Source organism: Sciurus vulgaris (assembly GCF_902686455.1).
Source record: "Sciurus vulgaris genome assembly, chromosome: 14".
NCBI classification, from domain to species: domain Eukaryota; kingdom Metazoa; phylum Chordata; class Mammalia; order Rodentia; family Sciuridae; genus Sciurus; species Sciurus vulgaris.
The window spans coordinates 16,548,051-16,568,684 of NC_136475.1; the positions used below are offsets into that span (position 1 = coordinate 16,548,051).

General features: G+C 44.8%; 1 protein-coding gene across 1 annotated transcript in view; it reads right to left on the reverse strand.

Moving 5' to 3' along the window:
* The window catches only part of IL1R2 (interleukin 1 receptor type 2), a 40,553-nt gene extending 20,156 nt beyond the window's left edge, over window positions 1-20,397 (reverse strand). The window contains exons 1-2 of the mRNA XM_079110777.1: window positions 19,790-20,397; window positions 620-747 (exon numbers count right to left, since the gene is read on the reverse strand). Coding sequence (XP_078966903.1) covers window positions 620-747; window positions 19,790-19,998 — 337 coding nt within the window. The 5' untranslated portion in view covers window positions 19,999-20,397. The remainder of the gene's footprint in view (window positions 1-619; window positions 748-19,789) is intronic.
* Window positions 20,398-20,634: the final 237 nt, after the last annotated feature.

A 20,634-nucleotide genomic window follows, 5' to 3' on the forward strand; every position in this document is an offset into this window, starting at 1 on the left:
TGAGGAAGATGTCCCATGTCCTGAGAGAAAGCAACTACACCCAGCAGGCCACAAAGGCCCTCTACGATTAGGACTGCAATCCCAGGTGACAAAGTCAGGGCTATTATCAATTTTTTTTTTTTTTTTTTTTTTTTTTTTTTTTTGTGGTGCTGGGGATCAAACCCAGGGCTTTGTGCTTGCAAGGCAAGCACTCTCCTGACTGAGCTATCTCCCCAGCCTGCTACTATCAATTCTGATTCACATTCTGTTGAGAAAGTTAAATCAGGTTACTCTGTGACCAAAAAAAAAAAAAAAATTCAAACTTTCGGCCATATTTTTTTTTATTTAAAAATAGATGTCAGCTAAATTCAGATGGAAAAGCTTAGTTCTGAGAAGCTGTGTGACTAAAACTCAAAGGTACCTTTTGCTAAGGACAAGCCCACCACCTCTTTGCTTAGTTTCTTGACAGGAATGACCCTTACCCAGGTTGTGGCATAAAGGATGAGCAAGGAGTACCTGTCAGGTACCACGGCATGCATATTTGTATCTTGCCTTTTGATAATACAGAAATCTCACTAGAAAACTTTACCCCGAGAAGCTGCAGGCCAGCCCTTTGCCAATTGAAGGACTTGTTTCTTACCTGTGTGCTCTTCAGACTGGACGGTGAAGGCCAAAATACTCATTACCAATACACACAAGATGAATGGTGTTCCTGATAATTTCCAGAGGGCACAGGAAGTGGAGATCTGAGGTCCAGCCATCTGTGGTCTAAAGGAAGAGACGAAGGGGTCACCAACAGTCAGGAGCCACTGACTGGAGGTCCCAAACTGAGACCACACCTGGGGACACCTCAGGAAAATCCCTTGAAGAGGGTCCCGGGGAAGGGTCTCAAAGCTTTTCCTGATGATGGAAATATTTTTCCTAGATTTTTTAAATAAGAAAACTCAAAACTTTCATATTTGCTTCTCTATGGCTCTATTCACTGAACATTCCTTCAGGCAACCCCTGGAAAACCTACTGACCTGTTTAAAATGGGGTTTCCATATCCTGTTTCTTTGGCTCAGAAATGTGCCTCAAGAGCCCCTGCCCCTTCCCAGGGCACTCGTCCCTCAGTGGAGGCCACTGCCCACCCCTCCCCCAGGGGTTTGCAACCACTGCCCTCACATTCCTGTGCAAAGTTACATCCCCCTGCCACCCTACACTCCTGCATTCCTCTGTGGCTCTGCTGTTCGCTGCAGCATTTACCATCACCAAACACATGTGAGCATTGTGTCATTCACCCACCGTCCAGCCTCAGCCCCCATTACTGAATGAATACATAAATGAACCACAGGAAGTCACAAGGTGCTCCTATTCAGGTATCAGAGAGCTTTTCCTACACAGTTGACCCTCTGGATCTGGTGGCGTGGTTCTGCATCTGAAGATCCAACCCATCTGTGGTTGGAATATATTCAAATAAGTTGCATTGCTGCACATCAACCCAACTCTTAAAAATTCATTCCATCCCATTGTCCCAGATGTGCAATGCCTAAAACAACTTAAATACACTTTTCATAATACAGAATATAATTATATAATAAGTAATAAAATTACGTTACAATAAGAGTTGTTATAATATGATGGTTACGAGTATTAATATAATAATATATATGAGCTCTGTATTATGACTTCCAACCTATTTTAATCTGCGGTGTCAATTTTGTTGAAATAGTCACAGAATTCAAAACAAAACTTAGTGGGTTTTAATATTACCTGCTTGGGAGGCATTCTGTGACCCCGACTCACTAGAAGCTACCAGGCTTCCTCAGGCCCGGGCTCTTCTGCTCAAACCGAGGTGGAATCAGGAAGAGGCAGCTGGTTCCACCCCAGCGAGGCTCTCCTAGGCCCTCATGCTCCAGCACAAGAGAAGCAGCACCCAGGATGGGACTCCAGCCTGGTTCCCGAAGGAGCACACATCCAGGCTGCAGAAAGCCCCTTTGCAAGCTTTGAAGGAAGCATGTGGCATCAAAAGTGCTATCCTGCAAAAACCTGCTTTTCCTTAAAGACAGAAAAGTTGGCTGGGAAATCAGGCCTCTTTTGTTCTTGCTCATTACCACTTGACAGATGTTATCCTCAGTCTTAAAGGGTTGTAGGCAAAGATATTGGCCTGGAGGCATGGAAATCTCTTGCTCACTGCTCTAGGGACCCCTGTGCATCTGATTCCTCTCCCGAGCATTTAGGCTGGAAACCCTGAGTGATCATCAGTTTAACATGACTGGGGGCCACACAGTGTAAGTGGTGCTAGCAATGAGTCACCTACCTTTTGTAACAGAATCACCTTTCTTAGCCAAGGCATGGCCACAAAGATGGAGGCTTTCCCTAAATCCCTGAGGATGCACAGTAGCTTCCCATTGAGTCAGGATCACACCATTTGAAGGTAAAATTCGACAGTGACTCTGAATGGAGGGGTGGGTAGCTAAATTTGGGTCCCCAGGGCCTAAGCAGTATTCCCCACTAGGTTTCTTTACTGGACTAGGAGATTGACATGGTTAATGAGTTTCTCCCCAAGAAATCTCTCTCTCTCTTTTAAAATTATTGGTGCATTATAATTATACATAATAGTGGAATTCATGATGCCTTATTGATACGTGTACATACATAATTTGATCAGTCTCACTCTCCAGGACCTTCCCTATCCTTTCCTTTCTCCCTTTCCCTGATTTACTTACTCCACAGATCTCCCTTCTATTTTTAGTCTTATTATTGTTATTTTGATTAGCATATGGTGGTATTGCTTATAAGCAGGATTCATGTCATCTATCAGCATGTGGACATAGTGTGACTTGGTAGTCTTTGTTCCCCACACTTCCCCACGCCCTTCCCTCCCCTCCCTCTCTCCTTGATCCTCCTCCTCTATTGGTCTCTCTTCTGTTTTCATGAGATCCCCCTTTTTCCTCTTTTCTTCTACTTGTTCTCTCTCTCTAATGTCCACAAATGAGAGAAAATACTGGACCCCTGCCTTTCTGAGTCTGGTTTATTCCACTTAGCATTATATTCTCTAGTTCCACCCATTTACCAGAAAATGACAAATTTCATTCTTTTCCACGAGTAAGTAAAACTCCATTGTGTGTATATATATATACATGTTTTCTTTATCCACTTGTCTGGATAAAGGCATGTGGCTGTTTCCATAATTTAAGCTACTGTGAATCATGCTGCTATAAACATTGATGTACCTGTATCACTATAATAGACTGATTTTAGTTGTTTTGGATAAATACCAAGGAGTGAAATAGCTGGATCATATGGTGGTTCCATTCCTAGTCTTTTGAGGAAACTTCGAAATGCCTTCCAAAATGTTCGTACTCATTTTCAGTTCAACAATGTATAAATGTACCTTTTTCCCACATCCTCTCCGGAAATTATATTTGTATTCTTGATGATTGCTGGTCTAAGTGAAGTTAGATAAAATCTCAGTGGGGTTTTGATTGGCATTTCCCTGATTGGTAAAGATGTTAAATATTTCCATTTATTTAGTGGCCATTTTTATTTGTTCTTTTGAGAAATGACTATTTAGCTCATTTGTCCATTAATTGGTTGTGTTATTTGTGGGACTTTTTTTGGTGTTAAGATTGTTGATGTTTATAGAAGCTCAATTCATAATAGCTAGATTGTGGAACCAACCTAGATGCCCTTCAAAAGATGAATGGATAAAGGAACTATGGTATATATACACAATGGAATATTATTCACCCATAAGGAAGAAGAATATTATGACATTTGCAGATAAATGGATGGAATTGAAGAATATCATGCTAAGTGAAATAAGCCAATCCCAAAAAACCAAAGGCTGAATGATTTCCCTGATAAGTGGATGATGATATATAATGGGGGTGAGGGGGTGGGGGTGAGAGAATAATGGAGGAACTTTAGATTATGTAGAGGGAAATGAGAGGGAGGAGGGGCAGGGGTATGAAAGATGGTGGAATGAGACAGACGTTATTACTCTATGTACATGTATGATTGCGCAAATTGTATAAATCTACATCGTGCACAACCATAGAATGAAAAGTTGTGCCCCATTTGTGTACAACAAATCAAAATGCAGTCTGTAAAAATAAAAAATTTTTTTCAAAAGATTTTTGAGTTCTTTATATATTCTGAATATTAATCCCCTGTTGGAATAGTGGCTGAAAAATGTTTTCTCCCATTCTATAAGCTTTTCCTCACACACTTGTTTCTTTTGCTGGACAGAAACTTTTTAATTTGATGCCATTGTACTTATTGATTTTAGGTTTTATTTCTTAAGTTTTAGGAGTTGTAATAAGAAAGTCACTGCCTGTGCCAATATGATGGAGTGTTGATTCTATGCTTTCTTCTAGCAGCTGTAGTGTTTCTGGTCTGATTCCTAGGTCTTTGATCCACTTTGAACTGATTTTTGTGCAGGATGAGAGATTAAGGGTCTAGTTTCATTCTTCTACATATGGATAACCGGTTTTCCCAGCACTATTTATTTAAAAGACTGTCAGATGACTGCATCTATATTTATCTGTTCTACTATTCTATCCCATTCATCTCCATATCTGGGTTGTTTTCTTTTTTTGTTTTGTTGTTTTGTTTTGTTTGCTATTACCATGCTGTTTTGTGACTATAGCTGTGGTATTGAGATGGAATATTATGATGTCTTTACCTTCACATTTATTGTTCAGTATTGCTTTGGCTATTCTCTTTTATTTTTCCATATGAATTTTAAGACTGTTTCTTCTAGTTCTGTAAAGAATATCATTGGTGTTTTGATAGGGATTGCACTGAATCTGAAGGAGTCTCTTTGGTAACCTATTTCATGCTTAAACTGTATTGTAATGGGCCATCAGGAATGTATTGGGGCTTAGAATTGTCAAGGAGAGCTAGTGAAGGCATCCCCTTTTTCAGGCTCTACAGAAACTTGTGTGTGTGTATATACCTTCCCTTGAGGCAGCTGCAGAGAGCCTTTAATTTTCCTTCCAGATTGCACATCTCTATCCTGAAGATGAGAGATGGCTGATGTTGCCTTCAACATAGAACATCTACATCTATTTTAAGAAAAACACTTCAGTTAGCTAAAACAATGGTCCTGCTAAAGCATCCTCTATATTAAAAGTCAAAGACGTGTTTAAAAAAGACACACACACATTAAACAGTTGCCTGCTTAGAAAGTTGGGACATCAGCATAAGAAATTTTAATTTGAGACCCAACCTTAAGCTTCTACGAGATGTAACTCCCTTCAGAAACCACTATAGCTACAGAAGTTTCTGTTCTATGTGTGTCTCAAGGTAAAGACGTTAATAAAGTTCACAGAAATGAGGAGAAGGCTGGTGAGACACAACCTTCATATGGCACACCTCGTACCTGAGGCTCACACCGAGTTTGCTTCGTCAGACAAAGCAAGTCACCAGCATACCAGCTTCTGGAATTCCCAGAAGCAGAAAAATTCTGCAGTCACTGAAGGGACACAGGTACAGGTGAGATCTCCGCAGGACTGTTCAGAACTCGCTTCCAGTGTAAAATGACTATAGGAAGTGGCCGTGACTCCTAAGTCTGTCTACACACAGCCACTGATTCTTCTTTCTAGAATCTTATCTGAAAGAAAGCTGATTTGGGGGAATCTTGATGTTTTTCTCCCCACCTTCCCATGTGGCTTTAACTGTAAACTTATCTCCTAAACCTTGGTGTCAGAGTGTGAGGTCTAGAGCCACTTGGCTCTCGCACAGTTATTTTACCCTGCATTAGGTGGGGAGGTGAGCTATTTTCATTGTTTCTGCACTTCCAGTTGAGACATCACATTTTCTTTTCCTAATAATCTAATGCTGGAATCTAGGGCCTGAGAGCAGGCATCTCAGTGAGTATGTGACCATTCTCAAGTCCCAAAGCCCCAGAGCAAAGGTGTTGATAAAGAGATAAGCAGGTAGAGTGGAGGGGGAAAGAACAGAAAATCAGAAACACCTGCAAAACAGGGATGCACCGAAAGAATTTTCCATAGCCTTCAAAGACTATCAGAGAGGCGCAGCCAGAGTGGCAGTCTAAAACGCCAAGGTGATCACGTCCTGGCCCCCCGCAGGTTCTACTGTGCAATGCACACTACAGAGCAAAACTAGGTCAGCAGACAACGCTCAACAGAAACAGGGGGGCCACAGAGGGACATAGGGGGTAGGGACAAAGCACTCTTCAGGTGGGGGAACTGCACAATGGGGTCCAGCTGGGGCAAACCTCCGAGTCATGTGACCAGGCAGCCCTGCAGATCAGCTGTGAGGTGGGTCTGTACCTACTGCCACTGTGGTGAGTCCCCAGAGGACTGAGGACTGGAGACTCACACCAGAGTTGCCAGTGATGTTACCAATCAGCCCAGCTCTCAATGTTACCAGCTCAGCCCTGGTTCTTGTGCTCAATCTGAGACAGAAATCAGGAAAAGGCAAGTAGTTCCACCCCACGGAGACTTTACGGGGGTTCATGTTCAATCACAAGAGACGAAGCACCCAGGGTGGAGCTACAGGCCTGGCTCTCAGAGGAAGCGAGGAGGAAGGTGTCTGTAGTCTGAGGTGCTCACCATCACCACCCCAGGGGCGGTCAGAGCCAGGTGTTCTGTGCATGCCAAGACTGCAGCAATGGCTTTTCATAAGCTCTGAAGGAAGCAGGTGGTGTATATAGAGTTATCTTGAGAAATCCTTTTCCTTAAAGAATGCGGTTGGGAGATCAGGCCTCTCTTGTACTGTCTCAGTATCTCTAACAAACATGCACAGCCCTTTTTATTGTCATTATTCCCTAAAAAAAAGACGATATCACATTATGTGCATAGCATTTACATTGTATTAGGTACTATGAGTGATAGATCATTTCAAGTATCCAGGAGGATGTGTGCAGGTTATAAACAAATACTAAGCTGTTATTATATAAGGGACTTGAGCAGCCTCAGATTTGGTATCCTGATTCAATTCCCCATAGAAACAGAAGGACAACTATACTCCCTATGGATTAACCCTTTATTTTGTATATCATTTTAACATATTTAAAAGCATCATGAGGTCAGGCATGGAGGCACCTGCCTTTAATCCTAGCGACTGGGGAGGTTAAGGCAGGAGGAACGCAAGTTTGAGGCCAGCCTCAGCAACTTAGCATGGCCGAGTCTCAAAAAAAAAAGAAGGGCTGAGGATGTGGCTCAGTTGTAAAGCACCCCTGGGTTTAATCCCCAATACCAAAAACAATTAAAATTAAAATAAAAGCAATATGAGGTACAGAAAGTGAATATTTTATACAAGTCCATGAATCATTTCCTCCCTAACACAGGTGTGTGGGAGACCATTCTCTATCCCCCTTGTCCTTCTCACACCGTATCACGATTGCTGGTTTCACCAGCTAACCATGGCCACAACCATGCATCTGAACCCATCATCCCAAATGGAAGGCAAGGACAAGGACCATTTTCTCTTGCTCGCAGGTCTGAGGGTCAGATGGAGGTTGGCTAACCTACGCCAGGCTACGTTAGGCTTGGCTCCAGTTACCAGCAGAGTCCCCAGTCTGCTCCACCGCGTCTCTCACCCTGCTGGGACCAGTAAACATCCTGGGAGAGGATCTCCAGGAAGGAATGGCAGGCACGCAATCGACGGGGACGAAGGCACAGAGGCCGGGCTCAGAACCCGTTCGCGCTTGTCTGCCCACATTCCATTGGCCTCCGCAAGTCACACGGGCAAACCTGCCATCAGTGGGGTGGGGAAATAGTTACCCAAGAGGGGGAAAGAGGTGGGAGCAGCCATGCCATCCACCACGCCTGCTGCCTGTCTGTAGGGGTGGTGACAGTCCAGAGGGTAGAGGCTGGGTCTTGTTCGCAACCCCAGAAAGTTCCAGAATACTTATGACTGAAAGTCTACCAGGAGACTGTGGGAGGGGTAAGTGAATCCAGAAATAAAGCACAGAATCTGAACCACTGGCAGTCCGGCCTTTGATGAAGTGCCTCACAGGAAACCCAGAAGGTTCTTCATGGTCCAGGGCAGGAAACCCTCCCTTATGAGTAGCGAACATTCAGAGAACTGCAGTTGCAACCCCTCCTTGGAACAAAGAGCCCTGGGACCTGAGATTTTCCCTTTAGCTCTGGGTCTGACCTGAACCTGTCTCCCCAGAGCTCTGCCTGCTTCTAGGTACTCCTCTCCTCATGTTTCTGAAGCACAACTATTTCCTGCAACGTCAGCTGTAACCCCGTTCTCAAGCTTGCCAGCACAAAAGTCCCATAAACGTCAGCCAAGTTGCTTTGTCCTCTTTGGACACAGATCAGGGTATAATGTCCTCATCTGTACTGGCCCCAGCCAGACTCACAAGTTCTCTAGTAAGGATGTCAAGAAGTATAAATTAAACACACTGTGTCTAGCCAATAATAAGTATTTCAAAAAGAGAATGAAGTCAAAGATGCCGACGTAAGGATGAGGGTACTCGGCATAGCTACCATGACAAACAGCGGGCACCCACTCTTTCATTTTATCTCCAGGAGGCAAGTACCGTGCCAGTGTTATGATGATGTATTAGAAGGGATCAAAGAGGTTAAGAGGCAAGATCTTACAGCAACTAAGCAGGGGTTGAAGTTTAAACTCAGGATTTTTTCTTCCAAAGCCCTTGCTCTTCAAAAATAGACGTTCTGTTTAAGATACGGCTGGTTTCCTCCCCTTACAGCTCTCCTCCCTGCTTTCCCACTAATAGAACCCCCAACCCTCAACAGAGCACATTGCTGACCCACACAAAGGCCACCTTTCCTCTTCCCCTGCCAGTAGGAGTAGCCACGTAACAAAATTTTGACCAGTTAAATGTGGAAATGTGTGATCTTCCTGGTAAATCTCCTTAAAAGGAACTTAAAAGTCTCCACAATCCAACTACTGGGTATGTGTCCAAAAACATAAAATCAATATATAGAGGAGATATTTGCACACCCATGTATATTACAGTATAACTGACAATAGCCAAAATTTGGAATCAACCTAAATATCCAACAGTGGATGAACAAAGAATATGTGGTATATACATACACAATGGAATACTGTTCTTCCATAAAAATGGATGAAATCCTGTCATTTGCCACAACATGGGCAGAACTGAAAGACACTATGTTAAATGAAACGTCAGGCACAGAGACAAAGATTGTGTGATCTTAACACTATGTGGAATCTTCAAAAGTGTTGCCTACATGGAAGTAGAGAGTAGAACAATGACCACCAGCCTGAGGGGCCAGAGAAGATGGGAAAAGTTGGTCGGCGAGGATTCAAAGGTACAAGGAGCTAGGAGGAAGAAGTACAACTGTTCTTATCGTACAATGGGATGAATATAGTTAACAACAACGTATTGTACACTTCAAAATGGAATATCGGTTTTTGAATGCTCTCACCACGAAGAAATGATAAATATACTGATATGCTCATTACCCTGATTTGTTCATTATATAATTTACATATGTACCCAATCATCACATTGTACCCCATAAATATGTAGCATTAGCATGTGCCATTAAAGAAAGTAGCAACAATGGAAATCATCCTTCCACTAATCATCTCTCCTTCCAGCTCAGTGTGGATACAGTGGCTGGACTGTAGCTACCATCTTGGACCACAAGTGCAGATGGCTGGCTGAAAGTAAAGGAATAGTGAGAAGAGGGCATGAGTCCTAAGTGACTGTGAAGCCATTCACCACCCTGGTGTGGCTTCTTTTATAAGTCCAGGCTTTCTGGCATGCACAACAAACCAGTCCCAGGATGTCATTGGTCTGACCCTGACATTTGTAGAAAGAACCCAGGGGAGGATGCCCTGCTGGGTCCTGCCAAGTGCTGCGTTCTCCTGGCCCTCTTTCTGATGCTCCTAGAGTCCCTTCCTATTGACTGAAGAGTCCCTTTGACTCAGGAGTTGCTCCCCAGCTCTCCTCCCATGAAAGCAGCCCCCACCTCCGGGCTCACGTTATAGCTGGGTCAGCCTTAGCCTGGGCTTATGTGGAGGTCTTTAAATGTGTTGTCAATGGCCCTGACACCAGGAAGTCCAGCTGTGTCCACTCAGGGGCAGTCAATCCCTAAGCTTCACAGGGCTAGGGAGCTGAAGAGCCTTAGCCGATCTCCTTCAGTCTCTTCCTTGGACAAGTCATGGATGTGAGTTTGATGTAAATCTTTCTCTTCTCCAAATCCCAGGGCTGGTCAGATAAGGACAAGATGCTTCACTAGAACCTTATACCAATGGAATGAAATCCTAAAATATTGTCCTCCCCCACCTGACCCCCAGCCAGGGAGTTGTTTTGGTTTCTCTCCCTGGAGAGGGGCAAAGGGGCCGCTTTACTGTCATTCTCCAGGAAGTGGCTTCAGAGGAACAAACCACAAACACAGAGTAGTAACAGTTTTCAATAATCAAAACCTCAGAGAGAGGCCGGAACTAAAACTGCTGCAGTGTGGGAAACGGTACGCGTTTGGCAGGCCCAGATCAGGGGGAAGTAATTTGCAGAGATTTTCAGCAAAACGCTCTTCTCCTGCCCTATTTTCTTTAAATGCGTTTAAAAATCACAGACAACTTGATGTTTCTGTTGGAATCTGAGTTGACCTTCTTACCAGAAGAAAGAAATTTCTAGGGCAGCTTATTCCAAGTGTTTGAGTTCTAATTCTATGACCCTATTTTTTTTTTTTTTCTTTTGGTTACATAACCCTGTTTCACTGTCCTCAGTGTGAGAAAACAGAGGGAGAGGATGAAAAGAAAGACTGGGCAGAAGAAAATGACAAATAGGTGGGAAATGAGTAGAAAGTTGAAGGAAGGAGAAAGCATGCAGTAAGGTAGAAAGGCTAACAACGCAGCGGGTCCAGGGCCCCAGCAGCTGCGTCCCACAGCACATACGGAGGCCCAGGAATGGTCAGCCACCTTTGATTCCTGTTGTCTGTTTCTAGTCCCAGGCTTCTGTTCATGGACAATATACATAGCCGAAGCATGTGTAGATGTTGACACCACATTTTTTTACATTTTATTTTAATGTTTTATCAGTGCATTCTTGTTACCCATTCATCCTGATAGATTCATGTCTGTATGGAATACAATTTGCTCCATTTTGATCCCCAGTATTTCCATTTTCCCTTCTCTCTTCCCTCTTCCTGCTCCTACACCACCTTTTAATTTCATTTTTATAAGTTACAAACAGATGGAAAAGTTGAAAGAACGGTATGGCCAGCATCAGTATGTGTTTCACCTAGATTTACTAATTGTTAACATTTTGCTGAGTTTGTTTTATTCTCACCCTCTCTGTCTGTCTGTGTGTATGTGCATGTGTCTGTATACACACAGATCCATGCATGCACACACAAGTGTACATATTCTCACCTAAACACCTGGAAGTCAAACTTCACTCCTAAATACTTCAGAATACATGTAGAAATACATTTTTTAACAGAGTAAGAATGAGCAGGTAGATGATAGCTCCAGAAATTAATCTCAGCATTTAAAAGAAGTAAAATTTTTATTCTATGGTATATTTGAATAGATCCAGGACTGAATTCACCCAGAAGATTAAACTTTTCTTTATTACTATTCTCACCTTCTGCCCAGAATGTCTCAGCTCAACTGTCCCAGCTCTGAGTCAGGTGGAACAGTCACTTAAAGAACAAAACAGATGACAGGTATTGAATATTAATGAGGTCAATTAGATATCAGAACTTACTCCCATCACTTAGTCACTCCAGTGTATAAAATGAATTCCTAAAAACCCACATGTTTCATCATATAAAACCATTTGAAACCCATGGGAAAATAAATATTTACATTGAAATTAAGTTTGGGAACGTCCTAAAAATCCAAAACATGTAAAAAAAAAAAAAAATCTTAAACTAAGTTTCAGGAAGCCACAGAATTTTAAGGGAAGGAAGGAGAGGGAAAATCTTCCAGGTTCAAGTGCAGAGAAATGGATGGCCAGTTGTGAGGCAGCTTTCACTGGAAAATACGCTGGCTCATAGAACTCTTGATAGTTTGTCCAGAACTTATTTTAGTTCTATAGAAGAGAACAGAGAGTTTGGGGAGGATTTGGCCCCAGGATTAAGGGAATTCTGCCTCCTTGACACAACAGCTGTCAAATTCTTGGCAAGGCTCTCCCACTCCCTGGGGAGGAGCGGGGCGATAGAATTGCTTCCTGGAAGTCATGACCTAGGAAGGTCCCTCCTGGTCCAAGAAGAGCAGACCGATAGAGTTGAAAATACAGCTCCACCAAGGGCTCACGCCCTCTATCTTTTTTCTCTCTGCCAGAAAAGATCCCTTCTCACTCAAAGCACCCTCTCCCTGTCAAACCTGAACTTGGCCAAGTTGTGTCCCAAGAACCACTGATGAAGAGACACCCATCAATCAACCCAACTCATGTGGCCATTCATTCCAATCCTCTATTCACAGTTTCCTTTCCCAGTAAGCCTGGGTCATTCATCACCCCCAGCATATAGGATCATCAAACCAAGGTTTCTTTCACCTTCCTCCTGCCTCAGGCCCTCTCAAAAGCAATCTTCTAGCTGCCCCTCCAAAAAAAATCATACCCCAAAATCGCTGATGAGGAAGGTTTGCCCACAAGCCTCGGAACATCCACAGAACAAATCCCCCAGGCCTCAACTTCTCCCAGCCTGGTATTGTGCAAGAGGAGTTTGCTGCTCTGCACAACCCCAGGGGATAGAACTCGTGAGTCTGGTAGAGTGCAGCATCCCCATTATAAACATGGGGCCATAGAAATAGACTCAGATGGATGAAGGAACTTGCCCAAGGCCTCAGAGCTAGCAGGATAATAAAGTGGGATGCAAACCCATGTTGTGCAGGCCTCACCTTCTCCCTGCTCTGTAGAAACATCAAAGCCTGCTCACCCAGTCTTCACAGCATCCCCTAGAGCAGCCAAGACTATCCCCTTACAAGATGGCCACTTCCTGTCTTGTAAAATATCCATGATCTGAAATGTCTCTGTCATTTTGGAGTCTTAATTTGCCTCCCTCTAAACTCCATTCATTGGTCAAATTCTACCATCTGGAGCAGCTCAGAAGTTTGTCTGCACCTTCCAATAGTCCCTGAGTATTAGAGACTCCATTCTTTCTGAGCCCATGGAAAGTTCATGGAGAGAGCGAGTGTGAATCCCACCTTCCCTCCATATGGCGGGATGGCCCTGAGCAGGTTCCATGCCCTGCCTGAGCACAGTCTGTAAAATGGACACAATGTAGAGAGCGTTTCAGGGAGGTTAGATGACTTGATGTGTAAAGTCCTCAGCACAGAGTTACAAAGAGAAAGTGCTTAAGCAATGGTAGCTTTCACCAACATTTTATGGAAGCAGACTCAGGTACTTGGGGAGATGACTTGATCAAGGACACACTGCTGGCAGAACTGAGTGAGAAATCACAAACTCTACTATCTGCATTCTGCCTCCTTCCTGCTTTGGATCCATCCCAAAGCCTGAGAACTTTCTAGTATCATAGTCGTTCAGTTACTATACTATACCAGAAACGTATTACTATTCTAGAAATGTGTGCATCATTGCCTAATGGAACCAAAAATTCCAAGTGCATAAATCCAAATTATATGAATATGTTTAACATATAAACACACAATCCTAAGTACCACACCCAGAAACACACATACACATTGCATAAGGCTTGCTATGAATTCAAAGGTTGCTAATGCTTTCTTTCACTCAGACCAACATCTTAGTGTCTTTAAGCACGTGAAACTTGGAGACTGGAACTGGATCCTGTCTTTACCATTTACTAGCTATGTGATCTTAGTCAACTGCAGAATCACTCACACAATCTGGGTCCCAATTTCTTCATCTCCAAAATATAAAGGTTGTGCTGATGAGATCCCCCTCCCAGGCACAAAACCCTAAGATTCTAAGTCAATCTGGGTTGGAGCTTAAGCTGTGGTCCTGGGTGTAGCTTCAATTTCAAAAGCATCAAGTCAGGGAGTTTAATCAGATACTAACCAAGTTTTCTGAAAGTTTCATGGCCAGCATATAGCAGAGTCAACATTCAGGACTTTGGTGTTCCCCTGCACATTGGAGTCCTAGCACTGTGGGACCACCGCTAGGTAATGCTGATTATTACCTGGATGCTCTGAGGGTTATGAGAAAGGGGGCTGGTTGCACATCTTTAAACCCAATGCTGCTTTCAACTTCTTATAATCTGAGCATAGGAAACTACTCAAATATTTGAATAATCAAGCATCTAGAAAACTTTTCCATCTAAAATATCATGCAGACAGAAGAAACAAAGACAGAAAGATCTAAAAAGTTGAAAGAACCCATAGGATCCTGACACAGGGCGTGTGCATTTACTCACAGAACCAGCTTTGAAGGCATCTTCCAGATGTTCTTTCTCTGTACTGGTATGAGTGTGACTAGTCTGTCAAGGCAGTAGATTGTATTTTCCACAGGTAGACACAACCACATCTCTCATCCCACGTGGTCTCCTGTAATGTTACAATCCCAGCCTGCCCTCAAGAGGTGGAAGCCAGCTCACCTCCATTGAATGTGGGCTGGCCTGTAACTCATGTGTGACCAACAGAATGCAGCAGAAGTGACACTATGTGAACTCGGGAGCTAGGTCAGAAAAATCCAGGCAGCTTCCACCCATCTCCCCTGAGATGCTTGCTCTGCAGGAAGCCAGCCATCATGCAAATAGTCTGTCCATTTTGAGACCATCTTTTAGGGAGGACATGTAGAGGGGCTTTGATTGAGCAATGTGTTGAGCTATGGGTACAAAATAACTGAGATTCCTAAAGACTTCCCTGAATCATAAAGTGTTCAAATTTTGTTCAAACTCCTCTTTCTCTATAATGGGACATATAACACTTTTCAAAAAGACAATATTTTAACTACCTTTCCATGTATTTAAACTACATTCTTATCCTATATTATTCTACCATTATTCTTCCCAAGAAAGAGGAAGAACAAAGCCCTCTACAGGAAGGAAAAAAGGAAATGAGGAAGACATTCCTTCCTCCTAGGAAGGAAAAATAGAAGTAAAGGCCCTTTGGAATCCAGGATGAAAAGAGGGAAGTTGCAAGAGGCTCCTATTTCTTATTCTGGATTTAAATTCTGAAAGCAAAGAGACAAAGATGAAAGAGAGGGAAGCTAAAAGCAGAGGAACTTTTGCCCCACTTCCAAATTGGATCTCTCCCGGAACCCCTCCTTTAATGAGGAGCCCTTACCAAGATGGAGGGACTAAGGAAGAATGGAAATCATGATGTGGCATGTTGGTAGAAGGGATGCCAGGGTTAACTTTCCACTGGCCTCAGTTCTATGTCCACGAGGAGAGATCCATACTTTCTGCTGTACATCTGGTGGAGAAAGGGAAGTACACTGAGATCTGGACTGAGATGAGCTGCCATGCTGAAGCACAAGGTGACCTAGAGCCGGGCTGCAGTTTTTGAGTAAGCAGGGCCATATTAGAAAGCATGGCCATAGCTCTTAGTAAATAAGCACTTTGCCAAGGCACTGAGCTCTCCACCCTCTGCTATCTCTGCTTTCCTGAGGCTCCCTAGAGATCTATGCAGTCCAGCAACAAATGCTGCAGCATCTGTTCTGATTGATTGGCACTGGTGTCCTACTCGTTGCTAAATACCTAGAGTAACACCTGGACAGTGAAAGATCATAGCCAAGATGCAGAGGACCTCTGCAGCCAGTGAGAAACACAGAGAAGACAAGTTGGTCACAGATGGACTTTGACACACCTTCTGCACATGCTGAAGGTGTGTCAAAGTCAATCTGACACATGGGTTTTTCCAGTCCTGGACCCCAGCTGTAGATTCATTCACCTCATAACCAGGAAGATGCAGAGACATCTCTGGGGAAGCCAGTGAAGACCCCCAAATCAACAGGTGTACACCAGTCACCCTCCCTACCATTCTCTAGGAACACAGCTTCCCCTGTTTTGGATATCACCCTGTCTAGAAGAAAGGGCCAGGTGAGAAACTGGAAGTCTGAGCATCTACCCAAAAGAAACTGGATAAAACCAAGAGAGGCAGATTTGCTTCAGAGAAGTAGAAATAGATAACACTCAGGGGGAGATTGAATTCCCCTTCCTGCGTAAGAAGGGGCCTCAGAAGCCTAATGCACATCCTACTAGAAAAGTTAGTAAAGGTATATTTGGAGGACAATGATTTATAATAAGCATAAATTTCACCATGCTTTATCTACTTTAGAAATACTTCCTTCTAAAATTATTAAGTTCTCAGGACAGATGCGAGTTTTCTTTTTATACTTTGAAAAATTATCTCCCATCCTCTGGAAAATGTGCCTACCTAGCATGGCCTATCCTCAAGGGTCCCCAAGGGCAACAGCTATCCCGACCCTTGTATCCAAAATATCCATGAGAAAAGGTAAAAGTCAACAACAACAAATGCCTAAAACTACCAACGCGTTTTTATGCATTCTGTGTGGGAAAATCCCCTGCCACAAGAAAACCCAGTTCTTGGCACAGACTTACTGGATTTTCCACAGGCCCCAAAAGTCCCCCAGGAAACCTATGGCTCTTCCCTGGGGCTGTGGGTAAGCATCAGTGCCCCTTCCCATACTTAACCCTCTGGCTTCGCTCTGCTTTCAGAGGCTCCACCTGCTTGCTAGTGGTGGCAAGAACCTCCATGAAGCTGACATTCCGAAATCCTGTCCTTCCCCACCACTCCAACCCACCTAACTGAGCAGCAAGATGTGGTAGCTATAGCACAGGCATGTTCAAAAGCACCTGGCTCTCTTTGACTTTGGGGTATTCAAACAGCTTTGCCTCTCTGCGCCTTTGAAGCAAGGGTGGCCCATCCCTGGAAGGAACAGTGCCACTTCCAGACTCACTCATTTTTCTGCTGGTGTCCAACCCTCCAGCCCTCTCTGCTCCTGCCGTGGTGGTGGCTGAGCCCTCCTCTACCAAGGCTGCCAGGTAACATGGTCATGCCATCCTTCCAGGCTGAGGCCTACTTCCATCTCTCGATCCACCTGTGGGCTCCTGCCATGTGTGTTCCTCCTTTGGCTGAATAGGAATAATATTTAATATTATCCCCACCCTTTCCAGCACTCATGTCAAAACAGTACGATTTCTGCCAGTGGTCAGTGCTAGTACCATTTTCAAAGTGGCCTGTGCCCCTGAATGGCTGTGTTGAGCCATCATGGTCTGATACAGTTGACCAAGGACAATGACAACATGGCATGAACAGGAAATAATCCGGTAGTGTATCGAGTTGAGCTGTTTCAGTTTATCCCTGCAGCGTAACTTGGATGCCCAGCACTCAGAGTGTCCTCGTAGAACATCGTATGACCTCACAGTCAACTTCACCCTATCGGCTACAAGTCAGGCGTCTAGGCTTAGTTTACACGGAGTCTTGGCACACGATCCCACAAAACTGAGGTCAGGTGTGGCCTATGTTTCTTCCTTGAGCTTCGTTTCCTCTTCCCAGTCCACACGGTTGTGATTAAAGGACTCAGGTCCCCATCACTTGCTCTCTGCACACCAGGGGCCATGCTCGGGCCCCAGAGGCCACTGGTCTCCGACCCCCTGACCCTCTCCACAAGAGGACAGCTTGTCTTTTCAAGGCTTACAGAACATCTGCTGCTGCTTCAAACCTCTCTGACCTCTTGACCCTGGCCTCCAGACCCTCCGGGGAAGAGCCTGCAGCTTACCCTGGACCTGTCAGCATGCTCCTTATTTTGATTATCTTCAAGTCAACTGATCAGGAACTTAAATTACATCTGTAAAATCCTTCACCCTTACCATATATGGTCACCTAATCCATGGGTGTGATAGTCCATCTAGTCACTCATCCCAGCCTCACTCAAGGCCAGGGGATTATATAAGGGCATGAATCAGTGAGAGTTCGAGTCATCCTAGAATTCTGCCTATCACACAATCTAAGAAAGCATGCTGATGAATATTAGTTCTAGGAAATTTAAGATCCACCCAGATCTTTACATTAACTTCTTCTTTGCTCCCAAATAAAAACACATCTCCCCAAATTTTCTAAAGCCTTGTTACTCAAAGTGTGGTCCATGGACCAGCAAAATGAATAACACTTGTGAGAAATATAGATTCTAGGGACCCATTTGAGACCTTGGAAATAGCACATTAACAAGACTCCCAGGTGATATGAGAAGCACTGATCTCAAAAGACCCTTGTCTCAAAATAACTCCCTGACAGGCTTCCACTGGACATGAAACCTATCTCCTAAAGAAGTGGCTCTCAAAGTGTGGTCCCTAGGCCACAGCTCCAGAGTCACCTGGGAACTTATTAAAAATGCAAGTCCTCAGACCCCAACCCATATCCACCAATCAAAATTGTAAGTGAGCCCAGCCATCTGCGTTGTAATAAACCTGCCAATGATTCTGATGCAGACTTAAGTTTGAGAGCCACAACCAAAGACATTGTCAAGATCAAGTGTCCCCAAATGGAAAGCGAGTAATAGTAACACGAAAAGGCCACCAGCATCTGCACTTCTTGTACTACTTGGACTGTGTCGTCACTTGAGACTGACCCTGCTATGCTGGGATACAGGGAGGAGGGATTGGCCTCTGGGTGTTTGGATTCTAGTCGTCCTACGGTTGGCCTTCGGAGGCTGTGGAGTGGAGATCTGAAGAGAAGGCTCACTGACAGGGCTGGGAAGGGGCTCCCAGGTCAACTGACAATACATCCCTACAGCTCCACAGTCCCTAAGTCAGGCTTACCTCTTATCTCTTAGGGTAGCCAAAGAAGTTAATACATGGGAAGAAGGGCACAGTGAAAACTAGCGTGCTTTTAAACGTAGCCTGAGGCAAGGCGCTCTCTTCTCCCGCTGCCTGTGGGAACACCTGGCTGAGTTGGGGAAAAGCCCATTGGGCTCTGGGCAAAGCCAGGAGAAACAGGGCAGAGAAAGGGTGAGTTTGGTGGGAAGTGGGAGGGAGCACAGACAGGGAAGCCAGGAGCCTTCCACTGCAGACGGGGACAGACTGGGAAGGGCAGGTCACTCCCCTGCCTCAGGTGGCACAAGAGGAAACAGAGATGAAGAGTTTTGGCCAAGATCACACCATGTTAGGAGGTAGAGTCAGAGGGCAGGGGTAGAGGAATCCTGAGGGGCTGGGGATTGAAGAAGGAAGGCCTCTCCAAGGAGATGGGGTTCTTACTGTAAAAGAGTACAAGCAAACGCGTGTGTGACCCCTTCTTCGGGCCAGGCACCATTCTGAGTGGTCTGAGCCTCATTGGGACCCTTCGACTGTGCTGATCACTGCTTTGGGATGGAGAAATGTGGCACCGAGAGGGTAAATGGCGTAACATCGCACAGCCAGTGAAAGGCATCCAGGCCATTTAGCCCTGGGGCACAGAATTCACTCCACTCACTGCCTCTCACAGACAAGTGCTCAGCCAGCCCCAGAGCCCAGGTATTAGAGAAGTCACATTCTCTTAAAAGATCACACATTCTAGACTAGGAAATTCCCAGAGCCTTCCGGGGAAGAACACCTCGGCCCTGGGTGTACGTCCCCCTGCACAACTTCTCCTGAGGCAAATGTCAGTTCGTTTCCTCCCGTGGCTTTATACAGTATTGCTGCCTGTCACCCAGAATTTAGGAAGGTCCTTGGAAAACCTGTGACGCAGCCCCTTTCATGGAAGAGAAACTGAAGCCCAGAAACATCAAGGAATGCTCAAGGTCACCTTCACACAGGTGAAGAAGGTCACCAAGGAGGAAGGTCACCCAGATGAGTTACCTGAGGCCAGGAGAAACCGGGGAGAGTTGCCTGAAGTTGGAACAGAAGCAGACTCCAGGGTCCTGACTTCTGAGTGGCCCTCTCCTCCTCTCCTTCTCTCCCTCCTTCTCTCGAAAGCCTCTTACCTGCAGCTCTGCATTCTTGCCCCTTGTTGCTTCTTGCCTGGGGAAGGCTGCCAGGCCAGACTTTCACCTTCGGTGGAAGCACGGCTGTCCAGGCAGGGATTTATACCCTCCTGCACACTGGGATTTCCTAACCGAGCTGTGTCACTGCTCCAACTGTGTGACGGTGGACACACCTTTTTCCTCCTCGCAGGGCAGCACACCCGGGCCATAGCACTGCTACGTGATCACCAGATGGGGAAGTGGCCAAGGACACTCTGCGTACGTTTCCCTATTTTTTTGTGACTTGTTAAAAATTAGGTACTTCCAGCTGAGAGGTGGTTTTAAAGTGATGTGTACGTACGTGGTCCCACTGAAGAGAAGAAGTGGTCTTCAACCGGCAGCAGAAGTACTCCTACTCCCACCTCCAAGGGACCATTCTGAGCTCTAGGAAAGATGAAGGTGAAGTTCATGGTTTCTTCTTTATTCTTCTTCTCTTTTTTTTTAGTTTTCCATGACTTTTTCATCATCAGGTGATAGAAAATGTTATTTTCTCATTTTTTCCAGTTTGTGGAATTTGTCTGAGTCGTTTCTATTCTGATAGTGAACGGAGTCACTGAATCACATTCGTATAAAACAACTGTGTCATCCACCTTCCACCAGGCCTGAGGGTGCTGTGCCTTGCTTCTCTATTCCACGAATGTCCCCTCCATGAGCGGTGAGCCTGACCTGCAGCTGCCCCGGGAGCTCACTCATCGACAGCCCGGTCCCCTGTAGGCCACACCACGCCTGGAGCCAATTTCAGTCCTGTCTACAACACCCCCCACTTCACTGATTCAAATCCATGGTGGTCACTCCAGACCGGATTT